Source organism: Eucalyptus grandis, chromosome 4 (genome assembly GCF_016545825.1).
Source record: "Eucalyptus grandis isolate ANBG69807.140 chromosome 4, ASM1654582v1, whole genome shotgun sequence".
Taxonomy (NCBI): domain Eukaryota; kingdom Viridiplantae; phylum Streptophyta; class Magnoliopsida; order Myrtales; family Myrtaceae; genus Eucalyptus; species Eucalyptus grandis.
Window position 1 is genome coordinate 31,067,131 of NC_052615.1, and position 15,911 is coordinate 31,083,041.

General features: G+C 43.8%; 2 protein-coding genes across 2 annotated transcripts; both read left to right on the forward strand.

Moving 5' to 3' along the window:
• Window positions 1-750: 750 nt before the first annotated feature.
• On the forward strand, window positions 751-6,344 carry LOC104441808 (hydroxymethylglutaryl-CoA synthase). The gene is made up of 12 exons (XM_010055050.3): window positions 751-986; window positions 2,029-2,135; window positions 2,427-2,559; window positions 2,793-2,936; window positions 3,245-3,403; window positions 4,488-4,561; window positions 4,662-4,737; window positions 4,819-4,874; window positions 4,973-5,060; window positions 5,146-5,286; window positions 5,373-5,522; window positions 5,932-6,344. Exons 1-12 carry the CDS (start codon window positions 924-926, stop codon window positions 6,133-6,135), a joined length of 1,395 nt encoding a protein of 464 aa, XP_010053352.1. The 5' UTR covers window positions 751-923; the 3' UTR covers window positions 6,136-6,344.
• Window positions 6,345-8,068: 1,724 nt separating this feature from the next.
• Window positions 8,069-10,381, forward strand: LOC120292722 (transcription factor TCP9-like). Its single transcript, XM_039311076.1, has 2 exons — window positions 8,069-9,984; window positions 10,069-10,381. The coding sequence occupies exon 1, from the start codon at window positions 8,615-8,617 to the stop codon at window positions 9,584-9,586; it is 972 nt and encodes a 323-aa protein (XP_039167010.1). The 5' UTR covers window positions 8,069-8,614; the 3' UTR covers window positions 9,587-9,984; window positions 10,069-10,381.
• The last annotated feature ends 5,530 nt before the right edge of the window (window positions 10,382-15,911 follow it).

The window sequence follows — 15,911 nt, forward strand, 5'->3', positions numbered from 1 at the left end:
TTGTATCACGAAATATTCTAAACAAGTATGCCTATGATGAATTTGCCTAAAATTAATTTTTGGACCACAAAAAATCTTAGACCAGCTAATAAATTTATCATTCGTTAATGTTTATTAATTTTTATAGTTAAATTGTTGAATTGGATAACACTTAATAGTTGATGAATGTATCGGTTTGATGTTTCATCCTTTATTTATGACAAATATATTAATTTGTAATTTTCTTGATATTAATAAAATTTAATAGAAAATTAATAGATGGTAAATTTATTATAATGTATATCGATTTAAGATTTTTTATGATTATTGTGAGTGTATGAATCGACCGAGTTTATATTTATCACAGATGCATCAATTTAGAGTATTTCGTGAAATTAACCCATCCTAGCGAGGTCATCAAGTTAAAAAATTGCAGTAAGTGGTCCAAACATAACCAAATCAATTGAATTTTCAAGTACAGATCAGACTATTTTTAGTCGGGGGTGGGGGAGATGGGGGGGATAATTTTCTCGGATCAACATCATCACGTGGGATTCTCTACCCCCGCGCGGGCACATCACGTGGTGGCATTCCCGTAATTCGCGCGGAAAGCGGAGGGCGAATTGAGGAAGTGCTCGCCCCCGAACATTTGGCACTCGGCGCATGAGTCAAGAATCCGCATTTTAGAGAGAGAGAGAGAGAGAGAGAGAGAGAGAGATTGCTTCTTCGTTCCGTTGGCCTTCGCTCGATGACGGTCTCTACTATATATACCGCCCCTCAGCTCTTACATGGGAGCATCCCCCCGGCCATTCTCTCTGCCTTCCCTTCTCGCTCTCTATATCTCTCTGAGGAAGGAATCCCGCACGAAGAGCTAGCGTCGCCGCCGCCGCCGCCGCCGTCGCCGTCGCCGCTCGTCCTCTTCGTCTCCGATCAAGCTCAGAGAGATGGCAAAGAACGTCGGGATCCTCGCCATGGACATCTACTTCCCCCCTACCTGCGTCCAACAGGTCTCCTTCACCCTCCCTCCCTCTCTCTCTGTCTCTCTGTCTCTCTCTCTCTCTCTCCGTGTCTCTCTGTGCGAGCGAGCTTGTGATTCGACGAGTTCGCGCCGCGGTTCGGGCTCCGGCCGCGGCGGAATGAGGACGCGGCCCGAGGATTTTCGAGCGTCCGAGCTCGAGGGAGATTTGAATTCGTTGGAGCCTAGGATGTCCGCTGGCGAACGGTTCTCTGTTTTTGGACGCTTGCGAGCGCGAAACGGAAGGACGCTTGACTGATCATTGATATCTCTTTTTCGTCGCTCTTTTTTTTTTTTTGTCCCTCCGGAAGATTTGATTGTGGAACTTTTTGTTTTTCGGCGGATTCGGATGGTGATACTTGATCCGTGTTTCTCCGGTAATGATGACTCCATTGGTCCTTGGAGTCGTAGCTTTAGGTACTGTCGAGCCTGTGTCGCCGTTTAGATGATTTTTGAGTTCGCTGTTGTGCGGATCAATCCGGGGTCTGGATCTGCGGTCAAAGCGAGGATGTGCATGTGCATAGATTAGGCTTTGGCTCGAGCTTCGCCGTCTGCTGTTTATCCGTGTGAAGCGTCTGGTTTGATTTGATTTGTGGAAGTTCTGTAACGGAAACTGCGGGGGCTGCTTATGGTGAAACGAAGAAAAATGGGAACGGTTGCCTCCGTCAGTAGATTTTCAATGAAGAAGCTGACAGGTCTTAAACTGGTTCCGTTCAAGGAAAAATTGTTTCAGATTTACTTCTGCACCATTTTCTGTGATTGAAGTGGATAATAGGATTTACTAGCTAGCTTGAGGTATTGGACTTAGTTGTTTGCAATCGAGGTGAAAAGGCAAGGAGCAAACTCAAGTTTAAGCAACTATATGGACTGTGGACTGTGAAGTGAATCCTCATATGCATTTGCTTTTGTGGCCGTTGCTGCTTTGTTTTACGCGTCGCTTAATTCTCATTTCGTTAACGCTATTGGTTTCCCAGTACGAGGTTGATGCAACAGAACCTGAAATTCCGTCTCTCGTTTTTTTTTGGCATTTATAGGAGGCAATGGAAGTACATGATGGTGCAAGCAAAGGGAAATATACTATTGGACTTGGACAAGATTGTATGGCATTTTGTACCGAAGTTGAAGATGTCATCTCGATGAGGTTAAATTTCTATAATCCATTCATTAATATGTGATTCTTTTGTTCCCCTGTACACCTTCTATTACTAGGATACCAGTCTTCCAGAGTATCATTGCTTTCTGTTGTGCTTTTAAGCTCTCCTTGTACATGTTATTTTGCTTTTTTATGATGATTGCCGAAAGGGTGGCAATTATGCCCCTGAAATATTATATTCGCGTATTGTAAGGCCATTACCAGCTATTAGAAGGTCTATAGTGGTATCTCCTTTATATTTATGTGGATTTTTTTTCTAACTAAATCCTGTACTTCCAGTTTGACAGTTGTTTCATCCCTTCTTGAGAAGTATGGGATTGATGCAAAACAAATTGGTCGTCTAGAAGTAGGCAGCGAGACTGTCATTGACAAGAGCAAATCCATCAAGACTTTCCTCATGCCACTTTTTGAGGTACATTTTAGTGCTTTTGTTAGGTCCCTAACTATATGTTCTTGTGGAGACACATAGTCCCATCAGTTTGGAGAGTAAAATAGTAAAGAATTCTGATTATAGGACACCATATTGCTCTTAATATTTTAGAACTGTTTCTCTTGTCACTCTTCTGCTCTCGTGTTTGAGTTGCTCAAAAAGTCCCATTTTATGGCTGAAGATGCTCATGTGTAGCGTTGCTGGTAAATATGCAGGCTTGCGGTAACACTGACATTGAAGGCGTCGATTCAACTAATGCTTGCTATGGAGGGACAGCAGCTTTGTTCAACTGTGTGAACTGGGTGGAGAGTTCTTCGTGGGATGGTCGCTATGGTCTTGTTGTATGCACCGACAGTGCGGTATGCTAATTCCTTTCCTAAAGTCTTCCTATATTTTTATATTTTCTGTTGTGCCCGACTAAAATGGAGAATGGAATTTTTTTAATAATAATGGTACTTTAAATTTAGTAAATCTGGGGTTCTTTGATTCCTTTTCTCTGAAGACTTGATATTGAATATCAATTCTGAATCCATAAAATAATTGCAGTGAAAGAATGGAAACTTTTTACACCACCATGCTTATTGTAGTACTACCACTTGGAAGGAATATACTGTTTACTGCAAGTTCTGTTTTATTCTCTTTTTTAACTGTTGCTTCTCTTTCTCAGGTTTATGCAGAAGGACCAGCACGCCCTACTGGAGGAGCAGCTGCTATTGCTCTCCTCATTGGGCCTGATGCTCCTATGGTTTTTGAAAGCAAATTCCGTGGGAGTCATATGTCCCATGTCTATGACTTTTACAAGCCCAATCTTGCTAGTGAATATCCTGTAAGTCTTCCTTAAATGTCCTTTTTGTGATGTTTGAAACTTTTCTGGTTCTAGAGTTCTAGACATTGATGTCCAGTTCCCTAATTTCAGTGTACTTGGTAGATCGAGCATAGTAAACATGGTTTCAGAAAATAGCATGGAAAGAAAGTTCCCACTCGTCACATTTCCTAAATTATGTACCCTTCTTTGACTTTTACAAGTGGATGCCTTTTGATTGTAACATCTGACTACACTACCATAAAATTACGGAAGTTCACCACATACATCTGTTAAAGAAGATGTTGAACACTCTCAAGAAACTTAATGGGCTTTGTTCTGCTGAGCTCTATACATATGCCTCTTTCTGAAAGTCTTTAATATAAAGAGTTTCCAACTGATCATAACTCTTGTTCTTTGTAATACTGCATTTTATGTACACGGAAAAATCCTACTTTTCGTCCTATACTTTCACACTTGTTCTAACCAAGTCCCTATACTAATTTTGCTCATCTAGTCTTTCTTCTTGCACAAATTATTTAATCAAGTCCTTCTGGAACCACATCTAGCCGAATCAAAGCTGACATGGCCGTTGGATGATGTTGTAGCGCGACATCGACAATATTTTCAAGACCGAACCCAAGTGCATGTTAGAAAAGAGAGATTATGAGTGGAAAAGAAAGATTTTTTTTTTTTCTCATTTTTTATTTTTATTTTTGACCGTTGCGTCCACGTCAACATAGTGCTGTACACGTCACCCTCGGGCACCACCAACAGCCACGTCAGCTGGATTTGACCAGATGTAGTATTGGAGGGAGTTAATTAGACAATTTGTGCAAGTAGAAGGACTCGTTTAGAAAAAAAACGTAGACTTGGTTATTGAATATGGGAAAGTACAAGGACGCAAAGTATAATTTTCCTAAATAGATATATTTGCACTATATACCATATGTACCAAGAAGTTTCATACTTGCTCTTTCAGTTAGGGTCTTTTTTTATTCTTATTTTTGGTGTTGTTCAGTTAAGGTCTTTATTCTCAAATTATTGGAGGATTTCATGGAAAGCAACTGATGTGTGCTTGCATTCATTGCTTGAAATCCCATTGCAGGTTGTTGATGGGAAGCTATCACAAACATGTTATTTGATGGCTCTTGACTCCTGCTACAAGCAATTCTGTCACAAGTGAGTTGAAATTCGTAAATATGAGTATATGACCATCTCCATCTTTTTGGAATTTGAGTTATTATCTGCCTTTTCCTTATCCTGCTGGTTGCTTTCACAGATACGAGAAATTCGAGGGGAAACAATTTTCTCTATCTGATGCTGACTACGTTGTGTTTCACTCCCCATACAACAAGGTCCGTTACTATTATGACCTGCTGCAGATAATGATTTATCTTTTCTTGCTTTTACTTACACTTTTACTTTCAATATTGCAGCTTGTGCAGAAAAGCTTTTCCCGTCTTTTTTTCAATGACTGCTTGAGAAATGCCAGGTTTTATTCTTCATATGATTTCTTTATATGCTGTACTACTGAAATTCAGTGGAATGACATTGTTGGACTCTGTGATTGATTTATGCTCTTATTGGCAGCTCCGTGGATGAGGTCGCCAAGGAAAAGTTGGCACCATTTTCGAGCTTATCTGGGGATGAAAGCTACCAAAGCCGAGATCTAGAGAAGGTATATTAGGAGGCTATCTTGCTGTTTGAAGCTAGCATAGAACTTGTTCATAGATGATAACTTAATTGATGCCACTGATATGCAGGCATCCCAACAAGTTGCCAAGCCCATGTACGATGTGAAGGTGCAACCAACCACTTTGATACCAAAACAAGTTGGAAACATGTACACTGCATCTCTGTATGCAGCTTTTGCTTCTCTGATCAACAATAAGCACAGCTCACTGGTAAATTTCCATCATATTTCTATTCTTAATCTCATGCTGTGGGTCGTGTGACTGTTCTAAAAATAAAAACAAACGCATTTTGGCAGGATGGCAACCGGGTGATATTGTTCTCCTATGGAAGTGGTTTGTCCGCCACGATGTTCTCCTTGAAATTTAATGGTGGAAAGCATCCATTCAGCTTATCAAACATTGCTGCTATAATGAATGTTGACAAGAAGCTGAAGTCGAGGCATGAGGTAATTTTAGTATTATCTCCTCCTTGTTGCTGTATGCATTGAGTGTTGTTTATAGCTACCGATTGTACTTTATCAACATGAGCATCGGCTCTACCAGCTGCTAGATTTACACTAAAGAACATCTCTTCTTGTTTGTTTGAATGTGCACATGATGTGCCTAATTACCATCGACACCAGTGCACATATTTCTCCTTAAGAAAAGATTGCTTCAACCTTTTTATTTGCTATCATAAACCAGTATCTTCTTCTTGCGTTACCAGCTGAATCGGGCACATGCATTGACTAGAGATGCGGTAGTATCTTTCCTTGTAAAATGATTTAAAAGGCTTTAAGCCATTGTCCAAGGAAAGTTGCTTAAATATGTGCCCCATTGATGAACATATCTGAACGCAACTTGCCTTTCTTGCAGATCGCACCAGAGAAATTTGTCGAAACGTTGAAGCTTATGGAGCACAGATATGGTGCTAAGGACTTCGTGACAAGCAAGGACTGTAGCCTGTTGGCCCCAGGAACTTACTACCTCACCGAAGTCGACTCCATGTACCGGAGGTTCTATGCCAAGAAGGCCAAGGACAGCCCCTGCGAGAATGGTCCAGTCGCCAATGGTCACTGAAGCAAATGCCAGTACATTGGTGGCATCATCCGCCTGTGCAGTCGGCTTGTGATTTTAGATGATGATTGGTGGAAACGGCATTAAGAAGAATTTCTGTGCGTTCGTAAGTTTGTACCTAAGCACAAAATAGTTTGATCAAGATGTCAAGTCTTCTCTTTCTTTACCTAATGATTAGCCGTTAATAAAAGTACCTATTGAAGTCCCCCTTCCTCTTTCCGATATGCTTTGTTGTTACATATGACACAGTTTCTCGTTCAAGAGTTAAATGTCACGATGAACCCACCGATCAGAATTCAGAAATAGGTCGATGGCTTCATCATAGTTCCCACGATCAGCCTGGTAAAACAAAAGGGCGGAAACCCGAAAGGAATTACGATCTTACTGCCCAGCGCATATAGATGCCGGTCTGATCTGACCTTCTTTTAACTACCGAGTTAGGTTGCGTTTTTCACTGAGTGGGCTATTATTACCTTGTCATTCACATACTCTGGGAGGGAAGATATGGCCTGTCAAAATATGAGATGGGCCTAGCAAAGACTATTCGCGTAAAAAGACTTTGCCCCATCGGCGAGTGCTGCCCAGGCTTGAGAGCTGAAAATTCCAATCCAAATCAATCCAAACTGCAAGTCTCTTCAGCAATATTGAACCCTCCGGATTCAGTTGGGGAGCAAGAAAGGACTTTCGAGGATCATCTAGCAATTAGAAATATCGCCAAGAACAACCGGCAAGTCGCGTACGATGGTTAGGTTGATATGTTTTGCAGGCTAGCTGTTTGGCACGACTAAGTGAACGGGTTTAAATTCATTGGCCTTTCGGCCGAGACCAAGTGGAACCAGAAAACCCAGAAAACACATCCGAGCTGGCCGATGCTATGGCTACATCGGAGGCTAGTAAATGCTTGCATGCAAGGCCCTCCCGTCTGCCGCGAGCACGGCTACTGCGCAACTTGACCCAGCGTACCATCTAAAAGGGCCATAACTTTAAGACAGCAAATGGCAAGCTATCAACAAATTAAATAAAGCTTTACAAAGGCTGCTACAGTAGTATCAGAGACTAGACCCCGCCCTCATGGTCCCATTGATAAAAGCCCCCCTCTCCCAACACCGTCTAGAACCAAAGCCCGTTAGATGTTAGGACTCGTGTGAGCTCACTTTAATTAAGCACTCTCATAATCTTAGTAGTTCTCTAATCAAATCTACAATACAAGCTAATGCCCGCATGCCCAATAGCTATATTCTCATTTCTCAATTTGATCCGACTTTGACCCCACAAACTCAAACAATTCTTAAACAAGAGTAATCACTCACCTGACCTGACCTGACCCTAAACCCAAACCCAACCTCTTAGGAAAGAGCAAGCGCGAGCACGGCTTGACCCCCGATTATTTAATTTGATTATCAACACCCCCCACAAAAAAAATTAATAAAAAACTCACTCCGGAAAATGTGACGGCTCTTAAAATCTTTTTTTTTCCCAACTTTGTATATATATATATACATTAAAAAATTTCGCTGTTCTTCCGGATGGTGCCGGGACCACAAAAATGGTGAGGTGGTCTCAACCAATGGAAACCCCACTTTACCTGGGGGGCCCCCCGCACAAAAAAGATAAAATTTCTTCTTCTTCTTCTTCTTCTTTTTTTTTTTTTTTTTCCCTCCCCCGCCCCGATCTCTGCCCCCCACCCCAACCCCACCACCACTCTACTCCCCTCCTATTGGCGGAGACCCGGAGACCACCTGTCCCGCCCTCGGTGGTCCACTTGTGATTGGGACCCGTGATGAGTAAGCGGCCCCCACCCGCGCGCCATCCCCCTCTCCCCCACATCACGAAGCCTACCCCTGATCGGATCCCCGCCGTCCGTTCCCTTCATCATCAACGCACTCCATCCCGACACCAGCACCCCGCCCTCCCCATATTAAGCAACGGTGCGCGCGACCGGATGGAGGAAGTAACGATTTTTACTGCAAATTCTCTCTCTCTCTCTCTCTCTCTCTCTCTCCTTCCTTCTCTCTTTCTTAGGGCTTCGCTTTGTAAAAAGGAACAAGGAGAATTTCCGCTTCGAGCTTTTTGATCCCTCTGCCTTGTTCTGTTCCATTGTGCTTCTTCTTCTTCTTCTTGTTCCTTGAACCTCTGTGCTTTTCCGGAGGACCCATCTTCAGTTCTTGCCTCTCGGCTCCTCCCGACATCATAAGACGTCAAGGCTCGAGCGAAGGGAATAAAAGAAACGCCACCTTTCGTCCGAAATGGCGTCGTTTCAGCAGCGGGAGCCGGACCCCGACGACAACGGGGGCGCCTCCGATCTCAGCACCAGCGCCGGCGACCCTGACGACGGCCGCCCCGCCAGTGCCTCCCCGCCCCCCGCGACCCGCCGGCGGCGCGTCCGTTGTTCCGGGCCGTTTCGCTCAAGGACGAGCCGGTGGAGTCCGACCCCGAACGAGTCGCCCGCCGGCTGGCCCCGGAGGGGGTGCAGGTCCAGCCAATGCCCATGCCCTTGTCCAGCGTCTCCGCGACCGCCGCCGCCGCCGCCAGGCGCTCCTCCTCCTCCTCCTCCACCAAGGACCGCCACACCAAGGTGGAGGGCCGCGGCCGGAGGATCCGGATACCCGCCACCTGCGCCGCCAGGATCTTCCAGCTGACGCGGGAGCTCGGCCACAAGTCCGACGGCGAGACCGTGCGGTGGCTCCTCGAGCACGCCGAGCACGCCATCATCGAAGCCACGGGGACCGGGACCGTCCCTGCCATCGCGATGACCGTCGACGGGACCCTCAAAATCCCCTCCGCTCCGAGCAATAACAACAGCAGCAGCAATACAACCGCTGCCCCCAAGCGCAAACGTCCGTCGAACAGTGAGTTCTGCGACGCGGGCGATGCCGTGATCACGCAGTCGTCGGGCCTCGCCACCGCGGCACCGCCGCCCCAGGGGCTGATGCCGGTGTGGACGGTCGGGAACGCCGGCCTGGTGGTCCCCACCAACGCCTTCTGGATGATCCCGCCACCGCAGGCCTCCGGCGCGGTGGTCGCTGGCGGGCCCCCGGTGGCTCAGCAGGCGCAGATATGGGCGCTCTCGCCGGCGATGACCCCGGTGTTCAACGTGGCGGCCGCGGCCGGGGCGGCGGCGCGGCCGGTGTCGTCGCTCGTCGCGGCGGTGACGGCGGCGGCCGCAGGAGGAGGGAATATTCCTTCGGGGATCGAGATAAGGGGGCCGTCGCCGGGGATATGCGGCGGGATGACGAACTCGGCCGTGAGCACCAGCGTGGTCGGGGCAAAGGCGGCGGCGAAGAAGTCGACGATGGCGCCGAGCGTGAGCTCCGCCGGGGGCGGCGGCGGCAGGGAAAAGGCTCAGATGTTGAGGGACTTTTCGCTGGAGATTTACGACAAGAAGGAGCTGCAGTTCATGGCTTCCGACAACGGTGCTCACGGCCGTGCACAGCCCCACGCCTCCAAGCCTTGAGGAAGGAAAGAGTTCTAATTTGCGACTGACAAAACAAAATAAGGGAAAAAAAAAAAAAAAAAAGATGAGTTTTTTTAGAATTTTAGGTGATCAAGATTTTCTCCTCTCCTCTTCTTCTTCCTTCTTTTTTTCTAATTTTTATCGTGAATCTGTACTTCAAATTGACGGGTTATTGTGAAATTGCAACTCAAGTCCTCTTGCAAACTATTTAGTTAATAATGGGCTCTCGAAATCTTCCATTTTTTTTTTTTTAATTTTCTGAGAATTTCACGTGATTATATTGATTTCTTGGCTTTTTTTCAGGAACATTTTGTGCCCGGACCATGAATTTCATATGGTTGTGGTTTTGCATTGCTCGTACCACGCATAAAAAGCCTGCGACAGGCCAATGAAATCATGTAATACATCTCCCGCATTACTTCTTTTTATATTTGGGGGGGTTTATAATGGGGCTAAAATACCCAAGAATATTTTATGTGTAGGTATTGCCATCTCGAGATATATCTCCTTTTTTTTCTCCTATAAAAATGCTAAGAACGGAGCTCGGAGTTAATCCACTGGACTAGCTCTCTCCCGGTGCCTCTCGGCACGTGCGGCGTGTTCATGGTCCCTTTCTCCTTCGCAAAAGCTAGATCTTTAATTGAACTTTAAGCTTGGATCGTGCTTGGTACTTGAACTAAACGGGCAGGGAACTCTAATATGAATCCGAGCTCATGAAGCTTTGTGCAACCTACTTGTTTGGTGATCGTGTGAAACTCTGGTGCTTGCTTCGTGTAAGAGGGCGACGATATCTGATACGACAATATAACATGATTAGAATAGGATGCGACAATTGTTAGCTGGTCTTGATTGAGGCTGATCATGTTGGGGTCAATTTCTGATCATGTTGAGGTCAATTTCATGTTAACCTACAAGATGCAACCAATTATTATGTCTTGTTCGTGTTCAACTTACCATGCACGATATCGACTCGTGTACGCTGTTTAAATTAATGAGCTAGTGTTGACATGATCTGTATATGACTCATTTAGATACTCGATCGGCTTAAAGACTATATTTCCATGTCATTCACTATTAAGATTTCAAACTAATGATATTCCATTTGTTTGGATTATGTTTATAAATTTATTTTGATGAAATTTTACTAATGCATTTAAAAAATGTATAAATTGATGTTGTGAAAACTAAGGATGTTTCGAGCCGACTTAGTGTTGTTGGGTTGATTTCGCATTGGCGGACCGATTTCGTGCCATAGCAAATCATGCACTCGTGGTGACTCATCAAGCCATTACTTCAATTGTGTTACGTGAGATGTAACTCTTTGTTTTTCTTTTTAGTTCAAATTTGTGTCAAGTAGGTCAATATGATTAACACATTATGGTACTATTCGGATTGCTATATTCCGCAATATATTATTATATCGATATTCCATAAACGCTGACGCACAAATACAAATTGCCAACGTCACTTGATGTGCACGAACCTTAAGCGATGGAAAAGCAGAAGGTGTGATTTAACTTTGACGAAACTTCGGTTTTGCTAGAAGAGACTTCAAGAGGCCTAAAACCTCAAAAGGGAAATTCAAAAAAAGAAAAAGAAAAGAAAAAGCCCGCTTTTTGCGATAATTCGACCCGCACTCCATGGCTGCGCAAAAAATAAAGGGAAATCCAAATTTCAATATAATTTTGGTTAATTAAAGTAATAAATTCCCCCCTCGGAGTTGACCCCCTCGCACGTGGGTCACGACCGGGCTCGCACGTGACAACCGCCCCCTCTTCTCTCTCTTCCTCCTCTTCCCCCAAAGGTAGGCGGAAATTAGTTGAGCGGGTTTGCGTCTGGCCGGTGGGCCCCACGGACCTGCCAAATGGTGGGTGGGGCCGAGCCTCCGCTGAGTGGTGGGGGATGTGGAACCACAAAAAGGGTTCAAAACCCACGAGCCGCTCGCCACCACCCGCCCCCCCCCACCCTCGCTCGGCCCGCGTGCCGCCCACCCCCGGCCCCGACTGGCCCGCCCGCCCGGGAGATTCCTCCCCCACGCGCCGCGAGCGCGTGAGAGGGAAAGGCTCGTCCCCGGGGGTGGGTGGGGCCCGAGACGGAGGACGTGATCCGTGTGGGGGTGGGGAAGGCAAGGGGTGGGGTCCGGTGTGCGGGAAAGGCTGGGCAGGCTGTGGTCCAAAGGGGATAGGGAAGAGGAGTGCTGTGCTGGCCCCACACGTGCGATGGCAAAAGCAAATAAATAAATAAATAAATAAAAACAAAAGCTCGTGGGGCCCACCCCTCCGTCGTCTGGCGGTCCTCGCGTGGGGGCCACGCATCTCTCGAGGGAGATGGACGGCGTACGGGGGCCTCCAGCGTGGTCCCGCCCGGGTGGCGCCCGCCCCCACCTTCACCCCCCCCTCCAATTCCTTCCTCTTCTTTTTTCCTTCCCCCACGCCGGAGCTCTCTCTCTCTCTCTGTGTTTCGGATAAACGAGAGGGGGTCCACGGCCCCCGCGCGGGGCGTGTCTTATTCGGGTCCTTCGGTGGAAAGTCGCGATTGAAATTTCAAGTGTCGGATGAAGTCGCCAACCTATTATTAGATTTCAATCTCACTTACCCTCAGGTGAAGGGGGGTTAAATTACCTCACGACCTCGTCAAGTGATTGGGATGGAATTAGTATCTCTTCGTGTTTGCTGATGATACATGAGGCAAAGTCATTATTCGATTGATCTTGAAGTTTAAGACGGGAGATCCCCAATCGTGGCTACAAAGGATATTTCGAAAAAGGGTCAAGTGGGTCTTTGGCTTCGTGGTTTTGTCGTTAACTCTCGTGGAATTGACGGCATAGGGGATACGATTGAATATTTTCATCTTTCACTTTTTATGAATACAGAATGATAAATCCTTTTTCACTTCATCGGTCCGTTAGAAGTCTTATCTTCACGATGTGTCGGTCAAAAGTATTAGGTAAAAAGCATTTTCTCCTTTGGGACGTAAATAATATCATAAAAAACTTTTTCTGTGTTCCAATAGTAATCCCTTGACAACTTTGGATCGTACCTTATATTTAAAACATTATTTATTACGTGCCATTGTAGTGATTAGTCAAGCTAACTTTAGATTTCAGTGGATGCATCTCAAACATTTAGGACAAACTCATTGAATTCAAATTTGCGAAATAATTAGTGCGCGGACCGTTCTTGAAATGCATTTTTAAGCATAAATGTATCATTTCTTTTCCATGTAATAGAGTTTTTTTTTTTTTTAATATGCTAGTGGATTTTATGTGATGATCTTCTTTATAGATGCCTTCTTCTGATTATTAGAGAAAATCCTTGCGATGTAGACGATTATCATACACGATACGCAAGTAATCCGAAGCTGTGGAGATACCGATTTGCATTTCCAAATTGACCCTTCACATTGGGTGAATTCAACACCGATTAATATATGTTAGTAATATATATTATTTGATGATTAAGAATGGGTTACACAAGAATCAACTACCAAAATCTAAACACCATAGATGATCACGGTGTAGGCTGTAGCTCGATGAACTCGTCAAATGTTTCTACGAAACAAGAGAGGTAGTTTGGTTCATCTTCTTGGGCCTTCTCTTGTGGGCTTTTATGACATTGTCTTGATCTACAGCAAGGGAGTCGAGCCCATTTAGGCTTGGTCGGGCCCAACGACAAACGCCCTTTGAATATTTCTGCGAATTGCTAACTCAGTCCAAATTAATCAAATTTAGTTATCTCAACTTGCAGTAGCTGTGAAATCGAAGATTTATATCGTTTGGTTTTCGAAGTCTAGAGAGCCCCATCACCTGGCGAGAGTGGTTCGCGTTTCGCATTACAAAGAACTCGAATTCCCCCATATTTGACGGCTCTCACAAGATCTTACGGTAAGCAAAATATTCACAAAAATATGATAAGAAGACGATTAAGCAACATTGTAAAATTTACGAGAAACCGCTCTTCGTATATCTTTTCTCATAAATAGTACATATGGTTTTAGAAGTCACAATTTTAAGATGGATCATCAATTTCGAGGATGCGACACATGATCGTAATGATTGGAAGTTCTAATATTCTGAACACAATAAAGAAATGGGCCGATAATGCATATACAATATATTGTCACGATTCCAAGGTTTTCCATGCACCAATGACCGTGAATCATCCAAGAAGACTAGGCCAATCTCCTAGAGTTTTTGAAATATTTTTAGGGACGGACGATACTGTAAATGTGACAAGTAGAGCATTCTTTGCATAAATGCTGATAGTTGGTAGATGAAGAGATGCAATCTCCACCATTAGATCTAGAGTTAATCAATTGTTCTAATGAAAGGAATTCTTGTATAAATAGGAGGGTCCTTCTCTCATTTGTATCCCTCCAACACTTGAGCATTAGAAAGCATTCTCTTCATAAGTATTTTCTCTCTCTAAGCTTAGCTCCACCGATCCTTAGGAAAAGGCTTAGCTTGGGAGATCCACCGATCCAAAGAAGTCTAAGTCGTTGCACGGTCCTGATCCCAAACAATTAGCCTGTGACAATACGGTTCCAATCCCAAACAATCAGCTCGTGACAATATCACTTGACATTCCTTCTCATGTGTAAGTCGGCATTTTACACATGGAAACATGAAAACTATAATCATGTTAGATAACCCGAATTGGAACATAGAATAGCTACAAGATAAACACTAAACTTCCTTTGATAATCCTATTAGGATAATCTCTTTCTCTTTTTTGCTAATAAGTTCAAGTTGTTGGGAAATATGCCAATGTATATGTAGTATGTTATATATCAAATATGTAGACTACATCCATCACCTCACCATCACGTGGAACGTGAACAAGTGGGCTTGGGAGGGTGCATTGAAAGAAGTCAACAAGGGAGAAGAATGCATTATCAGACTCGAAGAAGAGACTATTGATTTGGGAGGGTGCATTGAAAGAAATCAACAAGGGAGAATAATGCCTTATCATACTCGAAGACGAGACTACTTATTTAGGTGAAATGGAGCGAGATAGTAGCAGATTGAATACCCTTTCTACTAAACAAATTTGATTATATATGGACATGAATATTAATGAATTGTTACAAGACATTCTGTCGAACATATAAGGTCGAATCTGATTTGTGCACCACTCCCACCAATTTAGCCTGGAGGAGGGAAATGGACATAATAAAAGTGCAAGCAAAATAAAATAAAGAAAGGATTTTGTAGTTTAATGGAAAAGATAGACTCTAGTTTAAAACTGCAAACAAAAGTACTCATTAATTAGGTCTTCTCTCCTCTTTCTCTCTAATCTACTTTCTTACCTAAATCCAAGGGCACTTTACTGGCACGGGGCAACGCTTTTTCGTTACTTAGATTATCCCATGTTGCAAAATTGATGAAATTGTTCATGGTAGGTGACAGAAGAACCAATTGCATAAATCGTATAAGTTAGAAGTTTTAACTGAACAAATCACGTAAATAAGGAGACTTTAATTGCAAACCGAAAAAGTACATAATGACCCGATTGCATACTTAATGAAGAGTGGGGGGTCACAATGGACTCAACCTTGTTCATCAATTCTATATGTAGGGCAGGTCTCAATTAAATGGATTTGAATGCGTGGTATATTTAGAGCTAGAGAAATCTAGGGACCCTTCACTAAATTACACTCCTCCTAAATGGTGTCGCTATATGGCACTTTAGATGTTAAATGGAAGCATCTTATAGGGACGGCTAGAGAGGGCCGTCCCCAGTGGTGCCCGTTTTAATTGCTCGTGCTTTTGGGGATGGTTCAGGTTGGTTCCGAGGGGCAGGGTCCTGTCAGTACGAGCCATTTCTAAGGACAATCATGACTGTCATCAATAACAACGGTAATGTATGGCCTTGTCACGAATAATGTCGCCTCGTGAATATGCATCTGCTACTCGCGTTTTTATTTTTTATTTTTTTGGTGTAATTACAAATGAATAAGATCATTAATGACAAGCAAAACTAATTTAAGCTATTAGATAAAAATATTGTTTAATAGTTAGTTACTCTAACATTACCCTTCATGTCTAGACTGAACTTTAGTCTAAATCTAAATCGTGAAAATATATAATTGTCTGGAAATATTTGAACTCGAGATCTCATATTCTGATATAATAAGAAAATTTATGAGATAAACATCAATTTTTCTAATAGTTTAAGCTGTTAGATGAAGAAGCAATTTAATATTTAATTAACTTAACGATTTTTGTAAATTCCCTTTCTTTTTTTCTTAGCTAACGGTTGGGGCTCTCTTTTAATCGTGTTTTCTATTATTTATATTTGATGGAGAGATTAGGAAAACATGCTAT